The sequence below is a fragment of the Vanessa atalanta genome, chromosome 7 (genome assembly GCF_905147765.1).
Source record: "Vanessa atalanta chromosome 7, ilVanAtal1.2, whole genome shotgun sequence".
Taxonomy (NCBI): Eukaryota; Metazoa; Arthropoda; class Insecta; order Lepidoptera; family Nymphalidae; genus Vanessa; species Vanessa atalanta.
The window spans coordinates 9,316,885-9,337,346 of record NC_061877.1 but is presented as its reverse complement, the minus strand read 5'-3'; the positions used below and the strand labels follow the sequence as shown (position 1 = coordinate 9,337,346).

Sequence of the window (20,462 nt, the reverse complement as noted above, 5' to 3'; positions counted from 1 at the left end):
TTTCTACGCTAAAGTCTAAATAAATAATTTTTGAATAAATAATCTGCTTTCTTTTTTCTTTACCTTATTCTATTTTAATAGTTGACAAATTATAATAAATATCTTTTTATTCACAAAATAATATGTTGTCTTGGAAAACTAAATAAGATTATATGTACAGTATTAGAAAATATCTTAAAATGAAAAATATTTAATTATATAACATAATTGAAATTGTATAAAATATAATAAGTTGTGCCGGTAATAAAAATAATAAATAGTATTGTTATACCATGAACCATCTTCAATAAAATTGAAATCTACTAAAAATATAATATGAATTCTTTTGAAAGTTAAACTAATTATCCGAATTTGAATAAAATTATTTTAAAAAATACTCTTAATAATAGGGTGTACATCCGGTAGTGAAAAATTAATTATGAAATTTGATAAAAATTCAAATATACTTGAATATTCTGAATTTGAGTCATAAAAGCAAATTATTGTTTTATTAAAATTAAAGAGTGGTAATTTTTGGTCTGTATATCACGTGACCTAAAACACGAGCTACCATGGTGTGACGTCATATAGGCAAAAACTACTATGATGAACAATTTTTTTGCTAGTGTGATGAAGAGTGTTAATGTTAGTATTTGCACACTATACACCAACGATAGCAATTCATTATTATCCCAAAAAAAAAAAATTTAGCCGTTAACGTTGAATGAGCCGGTCGCACATAAGCAACTATTGTTTTTACAAATATTACGTCACCAAAATGACTGACAGCGTTTTATGCAAGAATAAAAAAGGATTAAAATTTCATTTAATTTTATGGCAAGAAAACGTGTTTGTTTTGCCGATGTTTTTTTCCGGCTTTTAGTAGGAAAATCAACAATTTGAAGTACTTTTTCAAACAGTAGAATAAATACCCTATTGTTGTAATTAATTATGTATATATAATGGATATAATAGAGGAAAATTATCAATCTTTGTGAATTCCAATTAGAATGTAATTCTGTTACACTTGGGAAAAAACGAAAAAAATCAGAAGGAGATAAACAAGATATAATATTAAAAGCAAAAATGAAATGAAAATGAAAATACAGCTATAGCAAATTTCGTATCAACGTTATGGTAGTTATGATACCCTTATTTCAAATATCCAGGGAGCAAAGCGAGTAAGACATGGCCGATAAATTAAAAAAAATATGGCTAGATTTCAAAAGATACTCCCAGCTTCTTCGATCTTTGTATTTTTAAGCCTGGCAACTTAATGCAACACAATCAGACTCTTCACAACATATAGGCCGCTGTCATAATTAATTCCTAGTGAATGAAATATAGTTTACCTAAACTCCTTGGCATTTCTGATAGATCCAGGAATAATTCATGTTTGATAACCTTATTTCATATACTTTGATAATATTTTACTTTTATTACTTGTCTTTTAGTTCACTTCATGTTTTTAATGTAACAGTGGAACCTTTTTTTGGCATATGTTAGAATTATTTTGGTATTAATTGTATGTATTATACTATGCTGTATGTTTCCCTAAAATAAATAAAATATGAAATAAAATAAGATCCACAAAACAAATATTTAAATACTGGTTAGAGTTAGAACTAAAGTTCGCTGCAGCGATAAATTTTCGTTATGAATCAAACTTTTTTAGTCATCATCTAATCAAGTTATACAGCACTAGTTTGCTCATAGAGAATAGTTTTCTTGCGGCTAAAATATCACCGGTAAAACGTAAGACCTAGGAAACTTATATAAATATAATTTATGATGAATTTACATTTATTACCTTTTCTTTAAATTATACATATATATTGTTACTATATTATATATAATTCTACTGAGTCATATTTATTTTGATTTGTTATTTACCATATAGTCAAGAATAATAAATGGTAACATTTATCTTATAGGTCCATTTATTTTTTATGAAGGTTTTTCTCTTTACTTACTCTGTAACCATTTCCTACGATGTGTACATATCCTTATGACGAGTCAAGTTGGCACTTCTTTGGCAGTTCAGTATTCAGTACACAGAGTAAAATTCAGTTCTTTAATGGCGACCACCAATGACGGGTCGTTTTATAAAAACTGACATTTATTGTTATTATTTAGGATATTATTAGATACTGTGTTTACGTAAACATGACGGGAATTCTACCGAGCTACCAACGATTTGTTAATGGAGTTCCCGTGCCGTCCATTTCTCGTCGTTCATTTCGTCTTCGCGAAAAGTATTTGATTATTTCTGTGCTTTTGACATTTGCAATCGTGTGGCTAGGCGCATTATTTTATTTGCCTGAGTTTAAAAGTTCGACAAGTGTGAACGATAGTGTATATAATGTTTATAAACGCATTCAAAAGGCAGGACCAGAACTGCTCATGCCACCACCACTTGCTCAGAACGAAGTTGGTGATTTTCCCGTTGTTGGCATCGTTCGTCATGGTGAAGAAGGTGATGATCCCCACGTAGTTGAAGATAGGAATCGCTTACGTGCAAAGATAGACGAGGAAATGGGTATGAAAGTGCTTGAAAGGCCACAATTCGATGTGGCACCTTCGATTTCTTCCTCCAAGGGACCAAGCAAGCCCCCAGTTAATGCCATTGAAGAACCAGTATTAGGAAACAATGCTGCTAATAAAGATATACCAGTGTCAGACTTAAAGGTGGATGGGTCATTGAAGCAATATGTTGTACCAGTTATTAATCCCAGTACTGATCCCGATATCATACAAAAAAGAGACACTGTGAAAGAGGTAAGTGCTTCCTTTTTATATGTTAATGAGGCGGGAAAACCAATTGTTATTCAATACCAAATTACAATTTGTGATACCTAAATAAATAATAAATAATAAATTGTTATATTTACTAAAAAATTAAAAGCAATTTACAATTTGTTTATTTTATATCTTAGATGTGATTAGATACTTAACATGTATAATAAAAGTTCCATTTCCACTGTTAAAGAAAAAAACTGAAAAGAAAACATCTAGAAGATAAGAACACTAATAGAATTATCTCTAATAATATAAATTACCTTTGTTATATATATTCATATGGAATATTATCCTATAACATCTGTAGGATTTTGCAAATTTTTAATGAATTTAACAATACAATATACACTCATACAATTTTCATCCTGAATGAAAATTAGGATGAATATTATTTTGCACCAAATATATATATATATATATATATATATATATATATATATATATATTCAATTATAAATATGCATGAATTATTTCTTGTTTTTAATTAAAATGAATATTTCTACATAGTTTAAGATATGCTTGGATTTAAATCGGCAATACTTTTTCGGACTTCAAAATTATGTTACATTTGTGAATATAATTTGTACCAACTAATTTTATTTATAAATATCTAAGATAATAACAAAATGTATTTCAGTTTTTTGTAGTATATAACTGAAATAAGTACTTACTACAAATACTTCTGATTTGTACAGAAGAATGAAAAAACACTTGGTATTCCAGTTAACAGTTTCCAATTGTCAATGCTTTAGAATTTTATTTCATGTAAATGTTGTATTAGAAATCAGCCGGAGCCTGATCTATCACATATATAAAAGTTCATGGTCACCTGACAGGTTAGATATGAAGTTAAGGAAATACTATATCTATGATATGACTTGCATGGAGCAAACACTAATCTGTTATTAATATAATTGTACATTTTAAAACATAAGTCAAATATCTTTCTAATGAAGCGTTTCACACAAATTTTATATCTAAATGTTGTATTTATTTAGTCACATATCAGAATATTACTTAGTAGTTTATATGACAAAGGATACTTAACTATTTAAACTATACTAAAACCAATTTCTTAACACTTAAAGTACGTAATGTTTATTTTGAAATGAATCTAATTGACATCTTCTTGAATGATTTTGGTCTGAATGGGTATCCATGGAGTGAAAAAATTATGTGCGCAAATGCAAATTAACTATCCTATTCCTTAATTTCACAAATCAATGGATCGTAATCACAATTGAAGAGAACAGAAAGTCTGATGGCCTAAAGTGCTTTCCGAGGCACGTCAGTGTGACACCTTCCATGGTTATCTACAAGCTGCTACTGAGAATTAATTGACGGACGAAATACTCAGTAAATTTTATACGCCCTATCGAGGCTTAAAACCCCGAGCCGTAATTTAATTATTTAAGAATGTCAATTATAATTTATCGACCTTACGATTTTTTATAATCAGAGCAAAATTAGATGAAATTAGAAAATCAGAGACAGCTTCTCCTTAAAAAAGAAAAGATGACAAGTTGACAGTGTTACCAGAAGTAATCGTAAATATTTTTAATAGCTCTATACTATTAGGTTTAGGTCGAGTGCTGATAGTTTTTTTTAATCTAAATGATAAATTTAATAGAATAAATATGTTCTATGATAGCAAAACCATTTGCGAACGACACGCATAATAGCAATATGTGCTATTATTACATATAAATATAAAATTCACCAGTTCCATAACATATTTGTGAGAGCGTCCATCGAAGAAGACCCCCCTAACTGGATTGGCACTTCAATGTTTTTATTGAAGTTATTAATTATTGAAGTTCAAAGATAAAATAATATTTCTTTTTAATTATTTTAATTTATTTTAATCGAAATTTAAGTGACCTTATTGTACCCCGAGTATGTGACCCCTGACTCGAAGGATGTAACCATCCTTCGGCCATGTGAGATTATTTGTCATTACAGTAGTTCAAAAATAAATATGAAACTGTTATTAAAAGAAACTTTTGTAAATAAAACATTAACCATTTGTCTTCGTCGCGTTAAATAAATATCCAATCAGTCTGTTATTATTCCGGCGCAATGCGCGCAAAATCCTTTTGTACATATTTGATCAGACGGAGAGGTCGACGAATGTTTAATAATCTACATTTCGTAAAGACGATGCCAAGTGGAAGTTAAGCTCTATTATATGTGTAACAATAAGGAATAATTATGATAGGTATATTCCATTCTAACCATATGAGAAAAAAAGCCAAAAAAACAACATTTAACAGCAAATTGTCGCGTATCATTGGCTTGAAAGCTTGATTAATCTATTATTGTTCACTATGGATTTGCGAAAAAATGGCTTTGTGACCGTCGAAACTGTTATCGGAATTTGTAATTGGAAGTAAAATTAAAGTGGAAATAAGGAGTTAAGTGTAATAGTAGTGTTGTATTATAAATAAATATATATTAATTATAAATTCTTAGTAGTGCACAATACAGCTAAGTTATTAGCAAATTCGTAAATCTAAGGTTTGTTTGTTTATCTTTTTTCCTACTTCCATTGGAATAGGCTATAAGTAAATTTGTGTTTATATTGCGTCATGTGATCGGTTGTTTTGTAAAACTCATTAGGTGTTCCTGACATTTGTAACCGACTTCCTAAAAATTTCAAAAACAACGGGTAATGTTAATTACTCATGAAGATACAGACTTACGATAATGGTGTTCATTAAAAAAAGACATTTATATAAAAAAAAACGCAATAAATTCTTTAGAGATAACATTTGTTAGTTAATTTATCACATTATGTTAATGAAGAATGTAAATCGAGAAACACCGTATATGTGTCATATTTCTGTTACCGTTTTGTTTGTGACAAACATTCACTGGTACGGTACGTTATAAAGTAAGCTTCACACTGTCTGTCATTTTTAGCAAGACATTTTTTTTATGCTATTGGAAGACGGGCGAGCAAATGGGCCATCTGATGGTGAGTGGTCAAAATCACCTATAGACAATGGCGCTGTTAGAATTATTAGCCAGTCCTTACATCAACAATGCGCCACCAATCTTGGAAACTAAGATGTTATGTCCCTTGTACCGGTAGTTACACTGGTTCACTCACCCTTCAAACCGGAACATAACAATACCGAGTACTGATATTTGGCGGTAGAATTTACAATTAAAGCGTTCTACTTGTGCAGTCGAAATAAATAAATAATAATAATAAATATTGGACAAAATCACATACATTACTCTGATCCCAATGTAAGTAGCTAAAGCACTTGTGTTATGGAAATCAGAAGTAACGACGGTACCACAAACAACCAGACCCAAGACAACATAGAAAACTAATGAATTTTTTTCTACATCGACTGGGCCGGGAATCGAACCCGGGACCTCGGAGTGGCGTACCCATGAAAACCGGTGTACACACTACTCGACCACGGAGGTCGTCTGGTCTGGTCGAAATGAACAGTTAGTCTTTAACTTTTTTGGTTTTTCATCATTTAATTAAATCGTGACATACATATATTGATTGTTCTGGGTCAAGTGAGACATTAAAAGACAGCTTGGTATTTAGTTTCTTTCAATGAAAAATTAGGATTTATTAGCACATTAGATATAATTTAAGACCCATTTCAAACCGTAAGTTTAATAGGACCCATTAAATTATTTTATATCAGTCGTAAATAAAATATGATAGCCATCAGCAGCTCCGACGCTAGCCTGGTTAGCTAGTTGGCTTACAAAGTGTCTTTTACATACAATTATGCAGAACGATTTTTTAGTACAAACGGAGGTCGAGGAAATTTTGAGAGCAAGATAATGTTGTAACTTACTCCTTATATATATATAAGTTACAACAGGCAATTCACGTAACCAGGTACTGCCAACGGTTTTTTGTACCGATACGACTTGGTATCATTAAGAAAATAGCCTATTCTTTTTAGAAGGCCGGCAATTCAACTGCAAGCCCATGGTGTTACAGGTATGGATGGGCGGTTGCAGTCACATTCCGTCAGGTGAGCGTTATGCTCATTTGCATCTTCAGTACAATATAAATCTAAATTTGTGATATGTTGAAAAAAAGGATCATACCGATTGTACTATTGGCACCTGGATTTGCACGTGCGCTCACTGCGAGTCTTACAATCAGTATAGAGCTCACTTTAGATAACGGACTCGTGGAATCGTTTTCGCTCCACGGTTGACATGACACACATTAGACAACAACTTCGGATTTCACCTCAATAAGCGCCCATCGCAAGAACTATTTACAGCACTTTCGGATACAGAATTAATGATTCCAGAAAGCGTTTTGAAAGTTGCACAATCTATTATAATGTCCTCCCTAGGGAACAGGTTACTCGAGCATTTTCAGCTGCTGTGTTATAAAATTATGGCTTTATTTTTTGTTTTCTCAATTATGTCGATCTGAATTAATTTCCATCAAACATTTTGGCAACGTAAGTTATTAAATCGCTTTTAAACGTCATTCACGCTATTTTTGTTTTGCTAAATCATGAGATTGCGTAAACCGATCTAAACAATTCAATTGTTTCGTTTTTTTTTTATTACGGCTGAGATCTTTGTGCGGGACAATAACATCGATTTTGTTATTTCATTTATAAATGAAGGTAGATATCTGCTTGATAGAGACTTCGCACACGTGACACATCGTTTATGGTTATTTGGCGTAATCCTATTTAGTGTGGTTCCTCCTGACTAGACTGATCCAGTTCGGGTAGGGGCCGCGAGGATTTCCGCCTGGAAATGCGGCTGGTCAAACATGACCCATGCTGTCTCTTATCAGCTGGTGTGTCATTTCGTTGTAATTGTCTATGCGGTGGTTGTCGTGGTTAAAATCGGAACTTGAAATGCCTGCAATGGTGCAGATGTCAGGCGAAGGTAGAAATTCCGAGGTAGTAATCCTATTACTTGTATTTTTTCTTATCTTATTATATTATTTACTTAATAATGCTAACTTGCAGTTTCAGGTAGAGTTTAAACTGCACTCTCTGTTGTTCGTACCTTTGAGTTTTCATTTCGTTTAGATTGAAGATTATATATCCTAATATGTAATGATAGTTATCATATTAATATTGTATAGATATAAGTTTTGTTTGTGATTTTATCGATTCACGCTTTACATACTTATCTGATTAATAAAAAAAAAACATATATTTTCGTTTATAGTTTCAGGATAGTCGTTTAGTATTTGAATGCAGAGAAATTGACGCTGAAAGCACCTTAACAAATATAGAAAAACTTTAATACAAGAGATTTTGTACATCACAGCCAGTGTAATCACAGGCACAAGGGACATAACACCTTAGTTCCCAAGGTTGGTCGCGCATAGGTGATGTAAGGAATGGTTAATATTTCTTACAGCGCCTTTTTCTATGGGCGGTGGTGACCACTTACCATCAGGTGGCCCATATGCTCGTTTAATGCCATAAAAAAAAACTCCAGAAAAGTCCGCGGTAGCATACTTATATACTAATTGCGATCGTTTTTTATGTTCAAACAAAAATCGACAATGTTCGTTTACTTTAACCTTCAGGAAGTCCTGATATTTGTCTAAATAAATTACGGCCTAAATGAATAACGTAATAGAAATATTTAATTCATTTTTAATATTTTAGGCAATTTATTTCGTCGGTCTTTATAAATCATGTATTCACACGGGTCTAATGACATCATCCATGCAAAATATTTATAATGATAATTTAAATGATATCTGTGTTATATTAACGGTATATATATTCTTATCATATATGCTTATCGCCATACTGATATTAATTTCTGGTAACAAATTGTCGAGAATCACATTTTCGTCATAATGTAAGTTCCGCTCTAAATATCACATTACTTAACTAAGCATCATGAATATATTAAATAGAGCCGTTTTTTTATATCAAGGTTCCTAAGTCTTTAAACATTATTTCTTATTTCTGAAGATGTACTATGTATATAAGTGAGATGTTTCTGATTTTTGAGATATTAATAGTATGTTAAAGAACTGATAGCTGCGTTGCTTTTAAAAGATTACCTGTATATGAGTAGTGACTAGTAACACAATTTTATGTCATCTTTTTTCGAATGTTCAATATATGATGATAGATAAAGAGAGAATTTCGTGTTTAAATAAACACTCGCTGAATAATGTTAAGGCGGTAAGACAACAGTGTGTTCAAAGCTTTAATCTCAGATTATAAAAAAAGGTAGACGAAACGCCCAAATATTATTGTTCGCATCCAAACTCGAAAGCAACGTATTTACGGTAGTGTGTGTAGTACATAAAAACTTTAACGAAAATATCTTTTGCACTACCGAAAATGTAAATACGGGAGACACATAAACATATATGTTGAAATGAGGTTTTAATAAACCTTACATAATAAATATAAGCCCTAGTGTAGATGCGGATAGTAATTAGCAAATAGAACGATCTCCCGGAACTCTTTATTACGCCTAATGACCGAACTGCGGCTGTCGTCTCATCTCGCGTTGTCTCATCAAGATGTTGACATAACCTTCGTACCATTTGAACTTTCTTCTATTCGTTGTGTATTACTCACTACGTAGTAAATTAATACGCCGTAATGGAATGTTCTATTTTTAAATAATTCATTCTGTGATCATAATGTTAATAACTCATCCGTGTACACCAAATCGTAATGCAAAATAGAGTAAAAACTAAATATTATGTGTGGAACAATACGGTTTGGCATTTGATATAACAAATTATTTTAAAGTATAAAGTATATTGTATATTCATGTTAATTTACAATGTTTAATTAAAAAAAGTTCGGAATGTAGTCTACGTTGTAGTCTACCGAGGAAAATCGGCAAGAAACTCGGTAGTGACTCTTTTTCTAAAACTCATAAAATATTGCATACACGTTCTCATGGGTACAGAAAAAGACAGACTGCCAATAACTGCCCCTCCTAAAACATGAGCGAAGCTGCGGGTAGATACTAGTTTATAAATATATTTTCAACATGACTCAATTTTTATAGTGCTACTAGATAAGAATCTAAATAACAAAGAACGGTAACTACTTGGACGTTAACTTGATTATGTGCGCTATGTTTTCGAATAGCTTTTCATAATCTTATTATAGTCGAATAGTAGTTTCCTCCGATAGCTATTGCTTCAGCGAATAACACAAGCGATATAAATATAATCGTATAAGATATCGATTAATAAAATCCATAGTTCCGATAAGAACAAAACAGAATGATATCTATCTATCTATACTAATAAATTAGTACATTTATTATGCCTTATTGAAATAACTACTAACCGAATATGAAACAGAAGCAGCTAGTTTTGGGAAAAGGTTTTCCTATATAATATTATAATAAAAATACTTTTAAGAATTGCATGTTCTTGAAGGAAAAGTGTAATTGTAAATTTTCATAAGATCGAATTGTCACAATCCACAGCAGTGTTTAGTTTATTTAAACTCCTTTGTTGGTTAGTCTAGCGATTTTGAGGTCCGAGGTTCGATACATTATTTGGTATTTATGTCGATTTGTTAGTTGGAACCAGAAAGCAAGCTCTTACGCCTCCGAACCATATAGAGCCTAATTCTGTTGATCCCGTGTCCGGACTCGTTCCGGCTAGTCTTCTCTTATTAAAAAAATTAACTTTCACAATTCCAGTGTTCTTCAGGTATATTTTACACAAAAAATGTTGACTAAATAATCTATAAAAAATAAAATATTAACTAAAACAACATTACTAACAGTATTTAAAACGGGATATTTACCATGTTTTTTATTTTTATTTGTTGGAGCTCGATATTTCGACATTATCTACGAATGTCTTGTTCACGAGACTCTCAGATAAAGTAATAAAAATAACCATGTTAATTTAAAATCTTATATAAAATAACATTATTGTAATTATCATTAAAACATTGAAGTGTTTATTGTTCACTAGCGACCCGCCCCGGCTTCGCACGGGCACAATTTATTAATAAAGAACATAATATGATATATAATTTATATCCTATAACACTTAGAAATAATGTATCTTTCTACCAGGGATTTTTTTTAGAACATTTGTTCCTTTGACTACATACAAACAAACAAATTTTACTCCTTTATTGTAGTACAGATAGAGTATTATAAATTAATGTATTCCTATAAAGAGTAATAAAAATACAAATAATTCAATGAGACCTTTACAAGAACTATTGAATCGTCATTTTACAAAGTCTTGTCAAACGAAGAATCCACTGGCTTGGAATGTGGATTCCACCGAAGAGAACAAGAACCTAACTAACTATACGTTCCGTCTTATTTTGTTTTCTTAATAAGTATTTAGTAATATGCTTTGTTTACTATTGATTTGTAACGATTTATTAACATTAAACCATAGTTATTATTCTATTTCTTGAATATACTACATAATGTCTTACAACGTTTACAGATTTTCAGTCATTCGACAATACAAACCCATAGCGGTTTGTATTGTCGAATGTCCCTTCGTTTTAAATCTGTAATATCTTCGAAAATATTCATTAAAATAACATGCTGTAAGGGCCATATTGATCTATATTAAATTCACAATGTATTTAAGGTACTTAATTGAATAAGGATTAGAGAGCAATACAGCATTGCTAAAAATCGCTTCGAAAATAAGCCATTATTTCTCTTAAAAAGTAAAGGATAAAAAAAGCTTGTTGTGGGTTATCCCTAAGAAATAGACATATTACACCATTGCGGACTTTGCTTAAAGACCTTTTTAAGGTATACAATACTGTAATACATTACTTTGATCTATCTCATAGGGGTCACCCAACGTTTGCAATGTAAGCGCACGTATTATGTGTTTATTTACGACATCACTTTAGAAACCTCTAAAATGATCGGTGTTTCCCTACTATATTGTGCATGTATTACACATATAAACCTTCCTCTTGAATCAATCTATCTATTATAAAAATCCATATCAAATACCGTTGCATAATTTTAAAGATCTAAGCACACATACGGACACAGCGGTAAGCGACTTTGTTTTGTAATGATTTATCATAGAATTTGTTTTATTGTAATTTATGTCTCAATCTTAATAAATATTTAGTAATTGAAATATTTGTTTCTTTTTGGTTATACGGTAACGCTCAACATAATATAAATTGTACTTAATTTAATTTTAAAGACCTAGAAAAATGTATCATAACAATTCGATAATCGATTAAATTAATATATATATATATATGATGCACAGTCATTTAAGGTGTGTAATTTAATGTTAAGCGTAATCGTAAGCTGTACTAATTAAGAATTTGGCGCAGTAAAAGGCTTCGTATTGATTCGGAAGCCATTAGCTGTCTGAAATCCGCTTTGGACGCGTTTATTTATTTTCGCTATAAATTTAATCTATACTAATATTATAAAGCTGAAGAGTTTGTTTGTTTGTTTGTTTGAACGCACTAATCTCGGGAACTATTGGACCGATTTGAAAAATTCTTTCAATGTTGGATAGCTTATTTATCGGAGACGGTTATAGGCTATATCACTTTACACCCGCGACTTCACTCGCGTAGTAAACGCGGGCGAAGCCGCGCGCACCGGCTAGTGTTAAATAAGGATTATCAAGGTTCTCTAGTTTATATCCGATTCTCTTCGAAATTCGAATTAAAAAGCACAGAAGATTTAGAAAATTAAATAAATTTTATTATTAACGATGTTTTATTAATTTGCATTCGTTTGTTTTCGTCATTTTAAATTTATTTTGTTTTCGACGAATTATTTGTTTAGGTAAATGTTGGTACTCGAACCATTCTAATAGCTGGCTGATATTGAATCACTTGACTTATATTTATTAAGTGTAATTGTTTAATGCGTGCATTATGTATTTGTTGATATCGTTTTAATTAGGCACACTACAAAAAAGCATACTCAACTGCTGGATAAATTATTAATTGGTCGAGCGAAGACTTAAAAGGAACTCTTAATAACTAACATCAAAATTATCTAAAATAGCAAACATCGTCATATTTCAACAAAACGTTCGGCTTAACCTTTCTTTTACCTACGTTTATATATACACATGTATCTTTAAACTTTTACTCTGGGTCGGTCACGTATTCCGGAGGACCGATCGCCACGGCCACGTCGATCGATCTCCTGAAGAAGTAGGTGAAGAACCCTACGTCCAGCAGTGGACAGCAATGATACCGAGACACGAGAGATTTTTACCCTCCAAAATCAGATTCCTAATAAGATATTTCAGTATCGCAAATTTCCTCTTAAAATTAAAATCCATTATCTGCAAACGTGTGATAAGAATGGCTTATTAAAATAACAATGACAAAACATTACATCCCCAGGTCACGTTATCGAGAACACGTTAAAATTCCCTGCACATTCTTGCGGTTTTTATAACTTGAATAATAATAACCCATATTGTGTTTTCTCTTATTTGTATATGTTGTATATGCACACAGATACGTCACGTTGAATTCCTCAACTTTCGCGTTCATAGTAATATTACTAAGAGCATAAATGTTTTAATGGTTTAAAGTGCTTATTTGGATTTTTTTGAAGATTGAATATGCTTTTAAACGCGATGAACAGTACGATGTTAATTGCTTGTTGGTTGATTTATGAATACTGTAAGAATTCGAAGTTAGACGAAAGTTTTTTTTTTTAATTTGGTCATGTTGAAACCTTAATAGCTATAAAGTATATGTGCGATTTTATGTTACAATATATTATGATTATTATGAAGTTATTTTGGTAGCGAATATTTGTCCACTATGTGTAATCCAATGTAAGGTGATTTTGTTTATGGGCTTGTTAGTACATTTCTCAGCGATCGATAGATAACGCTATCACTAATTAGGCTTATTAGGAAGAATGCATTGTCTCCGCGTTTCCGCTTGATACTCGTAAACAGGGTTAATTAAACCTTGGTAATATTCTGTTACGTCGTAATGAAAAAGGGCCTATAGCTATGTGTATTCGCAAAATTAATCTCCGATAAATAACCACCTCAACTAACCACATAGAGACGCCCATAACTTTAGTCGCATAGAAAAGTAGATACTTTATAACTACCCCCCAAAAATTAAGTCACTAAACTATTCTGACGTTCCAACTCCGTCATAACAAACATTAAAATCGATTCATGCGGTTTACTCGAGTAAATCTAACAGAGTTAATTTCAGGTAATAGGATATTATAATCTTTTCAACATTATCTGCAATGCATTAACCGTTTGTTTATAAATACTTACTATAAATACTTGTCTCTTCATTTAGCCACTATGCTTGAGAATTTAATTGAATCGTCTCTTCATTTACAAATAGAAATGCACCGCATCAAACAATAGCTCGTTATTCGTCATCAATCCTCAGAGAAAACAATATTGTGAAAACAAACGATTGTTACTTTCAACATTTAATATTTGTATAATAGAAACATATTAGGTGCCATATCGGTTTAGTGGACTCAACGTTTAATACAGTTTTGGTTTCGACGTTTCGGGTTTGAACACAAGGTCAAGCACATAAAAGTTACTGGGTCCTTTGCAGCAACCTGAAGTTAATAAGTTGGCAATGTTACAACCGTACCTTGGAAAGTCCGGAAAGCATTTGGACCTGCATTTGATATCTTTCCCATCTTGCGCAAAAACTTGAGCACCATCATATGATCTCCTGAACTTATCCCTCGAAATCGTTCTGAAGGAAATCGTCACCAAAAATAATTCAAATGAAATATTATATAGCCGATATGCGTTACGTACAAAATATTATTAAATTCTTAAATGATTAAATGCTACTAGACATTATGTTAATTTAGTATCATGATATCAATGTTGTTGGCATTTGTAATTTGCATATGTTGTTTAGTAATTTACCTATTTGCATTTTTATAAAAAAGAATAGTTTCTAAGTGAGTAAATTGATTATTACTCATAACGCGTTTGGCGTTAAATATAGATAGGACTCCAAGCTAGATTACAATATTAAATATGAACTATCCAACATATCAATATTAATGAACTATCAGGTCTCTCCTGAGAAACTTCACGTTTTTTAAAAAGAATTTTCAGCAAGTTCATTTAATTGTAAACAGCAAGTCACATTTGGTGCCAAAATGATAAAACCTCTTTTGAATGATTTTTTTAATATAACATATTATACATTAGTTCAATTAGAATGTTAATGTGTTTTTATTTTATTTTCTAATTCAACCGTAGCACCGCTCACCAGTAACTTTTTGCGCTCTAAAATTAATTCTTTGTTTAATTATAACTTAGTATTTAGTAAATTGCAATCAAGAATCCTTTAAATTTTCTGCACATCTACGGCTGGAGCTTTTCAAAATGACACTATAACCGATTTTTTATATACAGCCATCGTCCCATAATCACGGACAAAAATGGGCTTACGCTATTAATATATAAGGTTTTTCTTAGACAGCAAACGCCTTCAGCGTTTTGATTATATGACTGAAATATTATTCTAACGATCCCAAGTCCATTTCCATTCCTGTTAGTAATACCTCTATACTAAATATGTTTTTGCATAGTTTAGTAGGCGCGTGCTCCGTTCTTATCTTTGAATGTCCCTCGGGAAGCGTACAGAGCCGCTGTGGAGAAGCGAGTTCCATCGTTTATACCTTTGGCGTTTAGATTATAGTCTAATCAAAATTTAAATCGAAGCGAAAATAGCACGCTTCGGTGAACTGAACTACCTTCAAAGTTTCGCTTTATTTTTTTACATTTTATCAAATAATCTCTTTTGCTTTTTGTGTATCATCAATCACAATACATCAAACAGTTAAAATTGAAATTAATTGTGCCTTGAATATATTTTTTACGGCACATTTTTAATATGTCTATATTTACAAACATATAATATGTCTATATATACAAAAAACATTATTTTTGTTATAATGACGCTTATCTAATGTTAAACTTGTTTGGATTTTACCGGCCCATTTATTTTCCTTTGGTTTTGAAGAAGGGTAAGTTAGACTATGCATTGTGATTGTAACCCTCGTTTCGAAGAGCTTGAAAATAAACTTAATATCAACAACCAGTCAGAATTTTCATGGAGAGCCCAGGATAGAGTTAGGTTAAATATTATATTTTAACCTAACATGGTAATGAATGAATTTCTAACATAAAAGTCTAAAAATATTTGAAATCAAACCAGGTCTTAATACAGGTACGCTTAATATCAACACTCTATTTAAGTATACCGCATAATATGTATTTAATTAACATTTTAATCTAAATTTCATACCAAATTGACACAAATTTCAGTAGATACATCTTGTCTTATCAGACCCGTTAAACCTTCGGGAAGCTGTTAGCGCCGACACAAAGTTCCAAGTTCAGCACTAAGCGCTTAGCGTTCGGCGCTTAACGATTTTACCTTTCGTTGTCACTTCACATGAATAGAATTTTCATATAGAAAATATACATCTTATAAATATATTTTTTATATTTATTTAGAGCCATAAACAATACACACACAAGTGCTGTAATAAGATATTTATTTGAGATTCACAGCAAACTGCTATATTATTATGAAGAACATCTATATCTGAAAATTGATTGAAATTATTTAGGGTACAATTTAATACAATAAATTTATTCATAAATAGATTTAAATGAGCTCATTTAAACTAAATACAATTAGAGTCTTGTCAAAAACTATTTATTATAATTTATACAAATATGTTTCGAAATAATATTTTCATCTGTTTACTACCTTGTACCTACCATTATTACCCTGGAAACTGGATCAAGACATACGCATCTAAATTACAGGCTTAAACGAAAAAATTGTGGCGGTCTGCGAACTTAAGCCATTTATATATTTTATAGGTATGACTGATTTTGATGCACTGCGAGTGAAGACTGATTAATATCGCTCTCTTTCTAACGCGTGAAGTAAAAAAGGATAGAGAATGATTTTACCGTCAAATCATTTTACTGATTTCGCACAGTTCAGCTTTATTAGTTGCATTCTTGAAAAATCAAAGTCAATTTATTTTTGTTTTATTTGTAAGCATATTTAGAAATATATGCAACTTTGATAATAATAAGTTTTTGATTTGCTATGTTAAATGTATCTGTAAATTAGTATAAGTACCTTATATTTGTATTTTCTTTTACTTATGTAACATTTTAATGTCAATATAAAATATAAAAATAATTATCTCCATTTATAGATTTTTAGGCGTGAATTTATTTGGCAGAAAATAAAAAAGTAAAAAAAAATACAAAAAAAAATAAATATAAAAAAAGTATATATAGGTATAGTATATAGTAATTACTTGCAAATGTCCCACTGCTGGGTAGCCTCCTCTACTGAGGCGAAGGTATGGCGCTAAGTCCACAAACCTGTTCTAATGCTGGACGATAGATACCGGATATACTTCGATACGAGCCGGTTTGCTTACAATGTTTTCGTAAACTGTTGATTATCAGGTTATAAACATAATTGAAGTACCCATGTAGGTACTTCAGTTGTTTTTATAACCTGTTTTCCATTCAGTGGTGTTTGACCGGGTCGAAACCCGCACTCTTCGGTTACGATTCACGTGTTTTAGCCACTGAGCTATCTCGTGTTAAATAAAATTTGTATGACATATCTATCCAACGAGTAACGAAATGTTAATAGAACATGAATTTATATTTATTTCCATTTAAATTATCGTAATCAGTTGTTCTCGTAACGTCATGTAATCTATTTCAACCGAAATATTAAGTAGTTTATTACATTGGTATTAATCGTATCTAATAATTTTATCAGTGGCTGCTTTCAGTTTAAATATATGGATTTTTTTTTTTTTATAATACGGCTAGGCAGACGGGCAAATGGGCCACCTAATGGTAAATGGCCACAATCGCCCACAAACATTGGCGCTGTAAGAAATTCCTTACAAAGCCAATGCGCCACTTACCTTGGGAGCTAAGATGTTATGTTCCTTGTACCTGTAGTTACACTGGCTCACTCACCCTTCGAATCGTAAAACTACAATAATTTTTAATTTTAAATAAAATTTATATGTTTAAGTAAACTTTTAAATAAAGCGTTTTTGAAACGAATATTAACTTATTCGACAGCAAATAGTCAGCAATAAATACGAAACATCTGATACATTAATGAAAATGCAAAGGATGCTAATGTTGAATCGGAATTTAACCTCATATCCTAGAATGCGTTTATTAGAATGCTCGCTGCGTGTGCGCGCGGACGTGGGGGCAATAAATGTTAGTAGCACTTGCCAAAAGTCCACTTGATAGTTACGCATGTCTTTGAACGTTATTAAATTTACTATTAATTTTAATCTATATTCCATTGATCTAGATTATATTTTGTGCCAACCCGTCTGGGTAGGTACCACCCACTCATCAGATATTCTACCGCCAAACAGCAGTACTCAGTATTGTTGTGTTCCGGTTTGAAGGGTGCGTAAGCCAGTGTAATTATAGGCACAAGGGACATAACATCTTAGCTCACGAGGTTGGGCGCATTGGCGATCTAAGGAATGGTTAATAATTTTTACAGCGCCATTGACTATGGGCGGTGGTGACCACTTACCATCAAGTGGCCTATTTGCTAGTCCGCCTACCGATATCACAAAAAAAAAATCCTTGTGGTACACTGTTGCTTAACTTCTGGATGGTTACACGTCTAATGCCGTTAGGAAAAAAGAAATGTTGTTTTATATAATTGCAGAATACAAAAATAGTTGTTATTTAAATATCATATGGACTGTGTACACTCACGATCCAAAAAACCACTTCTGTAGTTTTGGTTAACACTTATCTATTACCGCTACGTGGTAATTGCAATGAACACAAAGTTCAAAAATGCCAACATTATATTTTTAATGTCGAGACCTATTTATATCGGATTATCACCAAGCGTGATCAGAAATCAGCCCATTCATACAAATTTACCGTACAATCATTTAATATATATTTTTACGGTTTAGTATACTGAAAAACTCAATATGAATAAATAGTCTTTATTTGAAAGTGAACGTGTTTTAATATGTCAAGCATATTTTAAAACCGGAATAAAGCTATATAGAGTATTAATGTTTGGAGTTTCCCATTCGGTTGGACTTCCACGTCGCCATATTACTAGTTAAAGTTTTCCCTTAGTCGCTACTATATCACTGATCCTCATAAATCGTATATATTCATATAATTCGTCCGATTCACGCGTGGAATCCAAATGTATAAGAAGAAGACGATATGGACTTTATTCAACCACGCGGCTTCTATGCTCGTTGCTGGACATAAGTGACGGTTAATCGCCTGACAGCAGGTTTCTTACGATGTTTTCCTTAAGCGCTGAGAAAGTTATGAACTATAAACTTAATTAAACAATCTTCGGTTATTTAAATTTTTAAACCACCAATCCATCTTGTTTCAATCTGTATTTATATATAAATACATTTAAATTATTGCAGCCTATTCACGGTAACAAATATAATATTGCATGGATATTATGGTGTATGTCGTGTATGCAACTACTATTAGGGAGTTAATTGTTTCGTTATGGAGGAAATTGCATCACTCACTCCATGATACAACTTTGTCATCGGCATTGTTGATGCTAAATTGCGCTTGTCATTATTTGCAATTTGTATTTTTTTTCTATTTCTATATATTATGTATGATAAAAATTGGCTGGAACTAAATCGAATTCATTGATATAATAGACCTGTTGTGAGTCATTAAATTTAGTATTGCAATAGTAACTTTTGCAACTGACGTAAATACTCTTTTTAATAAAACAGTTTTTACATCCGCTACTTATGTTATAAATCGTATGTTTAATACAATAGGAAACAAATATTAAAATTAAAAGTATACAGTGTAAAGCGCTTTCGTATTTAAGTAAATGATAAAAAGCCTACCTTACAAAACGAATATTAACTATGTTAGTTAATTGTATTACTTTTTTTTTGTTTCAGGTAAGGAACAAAGGTTTGTGAAGGACGTGACGTAAGAATAATTTTAATCCATAACGTTGTGTTCTTGCTACAAGTGTAATCTCACTTTATTGTTTCCACCAAAGTTATTTGGGCACTCGACGGTTCTCACTTCCGTCTGTACATCCCATTTTACGAGCGGCATAAAAAAATCTCAAGTGAAATGTTTGTGTTTTCTAAGGATAGAAGGTTGAAATACGAGCCGGGAGCCTGCCTCCCTTGAAATATGAATCGTCGAGCTACCTAATTCCTTCGACCATTTTCCGAATGGAAAAATTCACTCAGCAGCAACCGCAAACGATTACTCCTCTTTACGTAGTGACACGCGGAGGCAGAGGGCTTGGGAGGGGATCCGAGCGTCGGCGTCGGCCACATAAATAATCGAAAGCTTAAGAATTTAGCTGCCGAGCTCGGTCTGGAATATCAAAGAAAAGTTTAACAAAATTGATCGCGAGGGTAACCCGCGGCGCTCTCAAACCGTATCGCTGTTGTAACACTGATCGTGCAAAACGATAACTTTTAAATCTTCTTTTAAAAAAGCCTTTTCGTTTGTCAGCATAAATCTTTATATGTTTTTTTATCCTTTTACACATTGACAATGTAGATTCATATTTCTTATTACTTAGATACTATACAGCCTAATCCTGTTTGAATTGTTGCCGGGTCGTATGAAATACTTGACAAACGGAAAATATAATGATGTA

At 31.8% G+C, this 20,462-nt stretch overlaps 1 protein-coding gene across 1 annotated transcript in view; it reads left to right on the top strand.

Annotated features, from left to right (window-relative positions):
• The first annotated feature begins 2,046 nt into the window (after positions 1-2,046).
• The window catches only part of LOC125065266 (mannosyl-oligosaccharide alpha-1,2-mannosidase IA), a 61,154-nt gene continuing 42,738 nt past the window's right edge, over positions 2,047-20,462 (top strand). Inside the window, exon 1 of the mRNA XM_047672787.1 lies at positions 2,047-2,757. Coding sequence (XP_047528743.1) covers positions 2,146-2,757 — 612 coding nt within the window. The 5' untranslated portion in view covers positions 2,047-2,145. The remainder of the gene's footprint in view (positions 2,758-20,462) is intronic.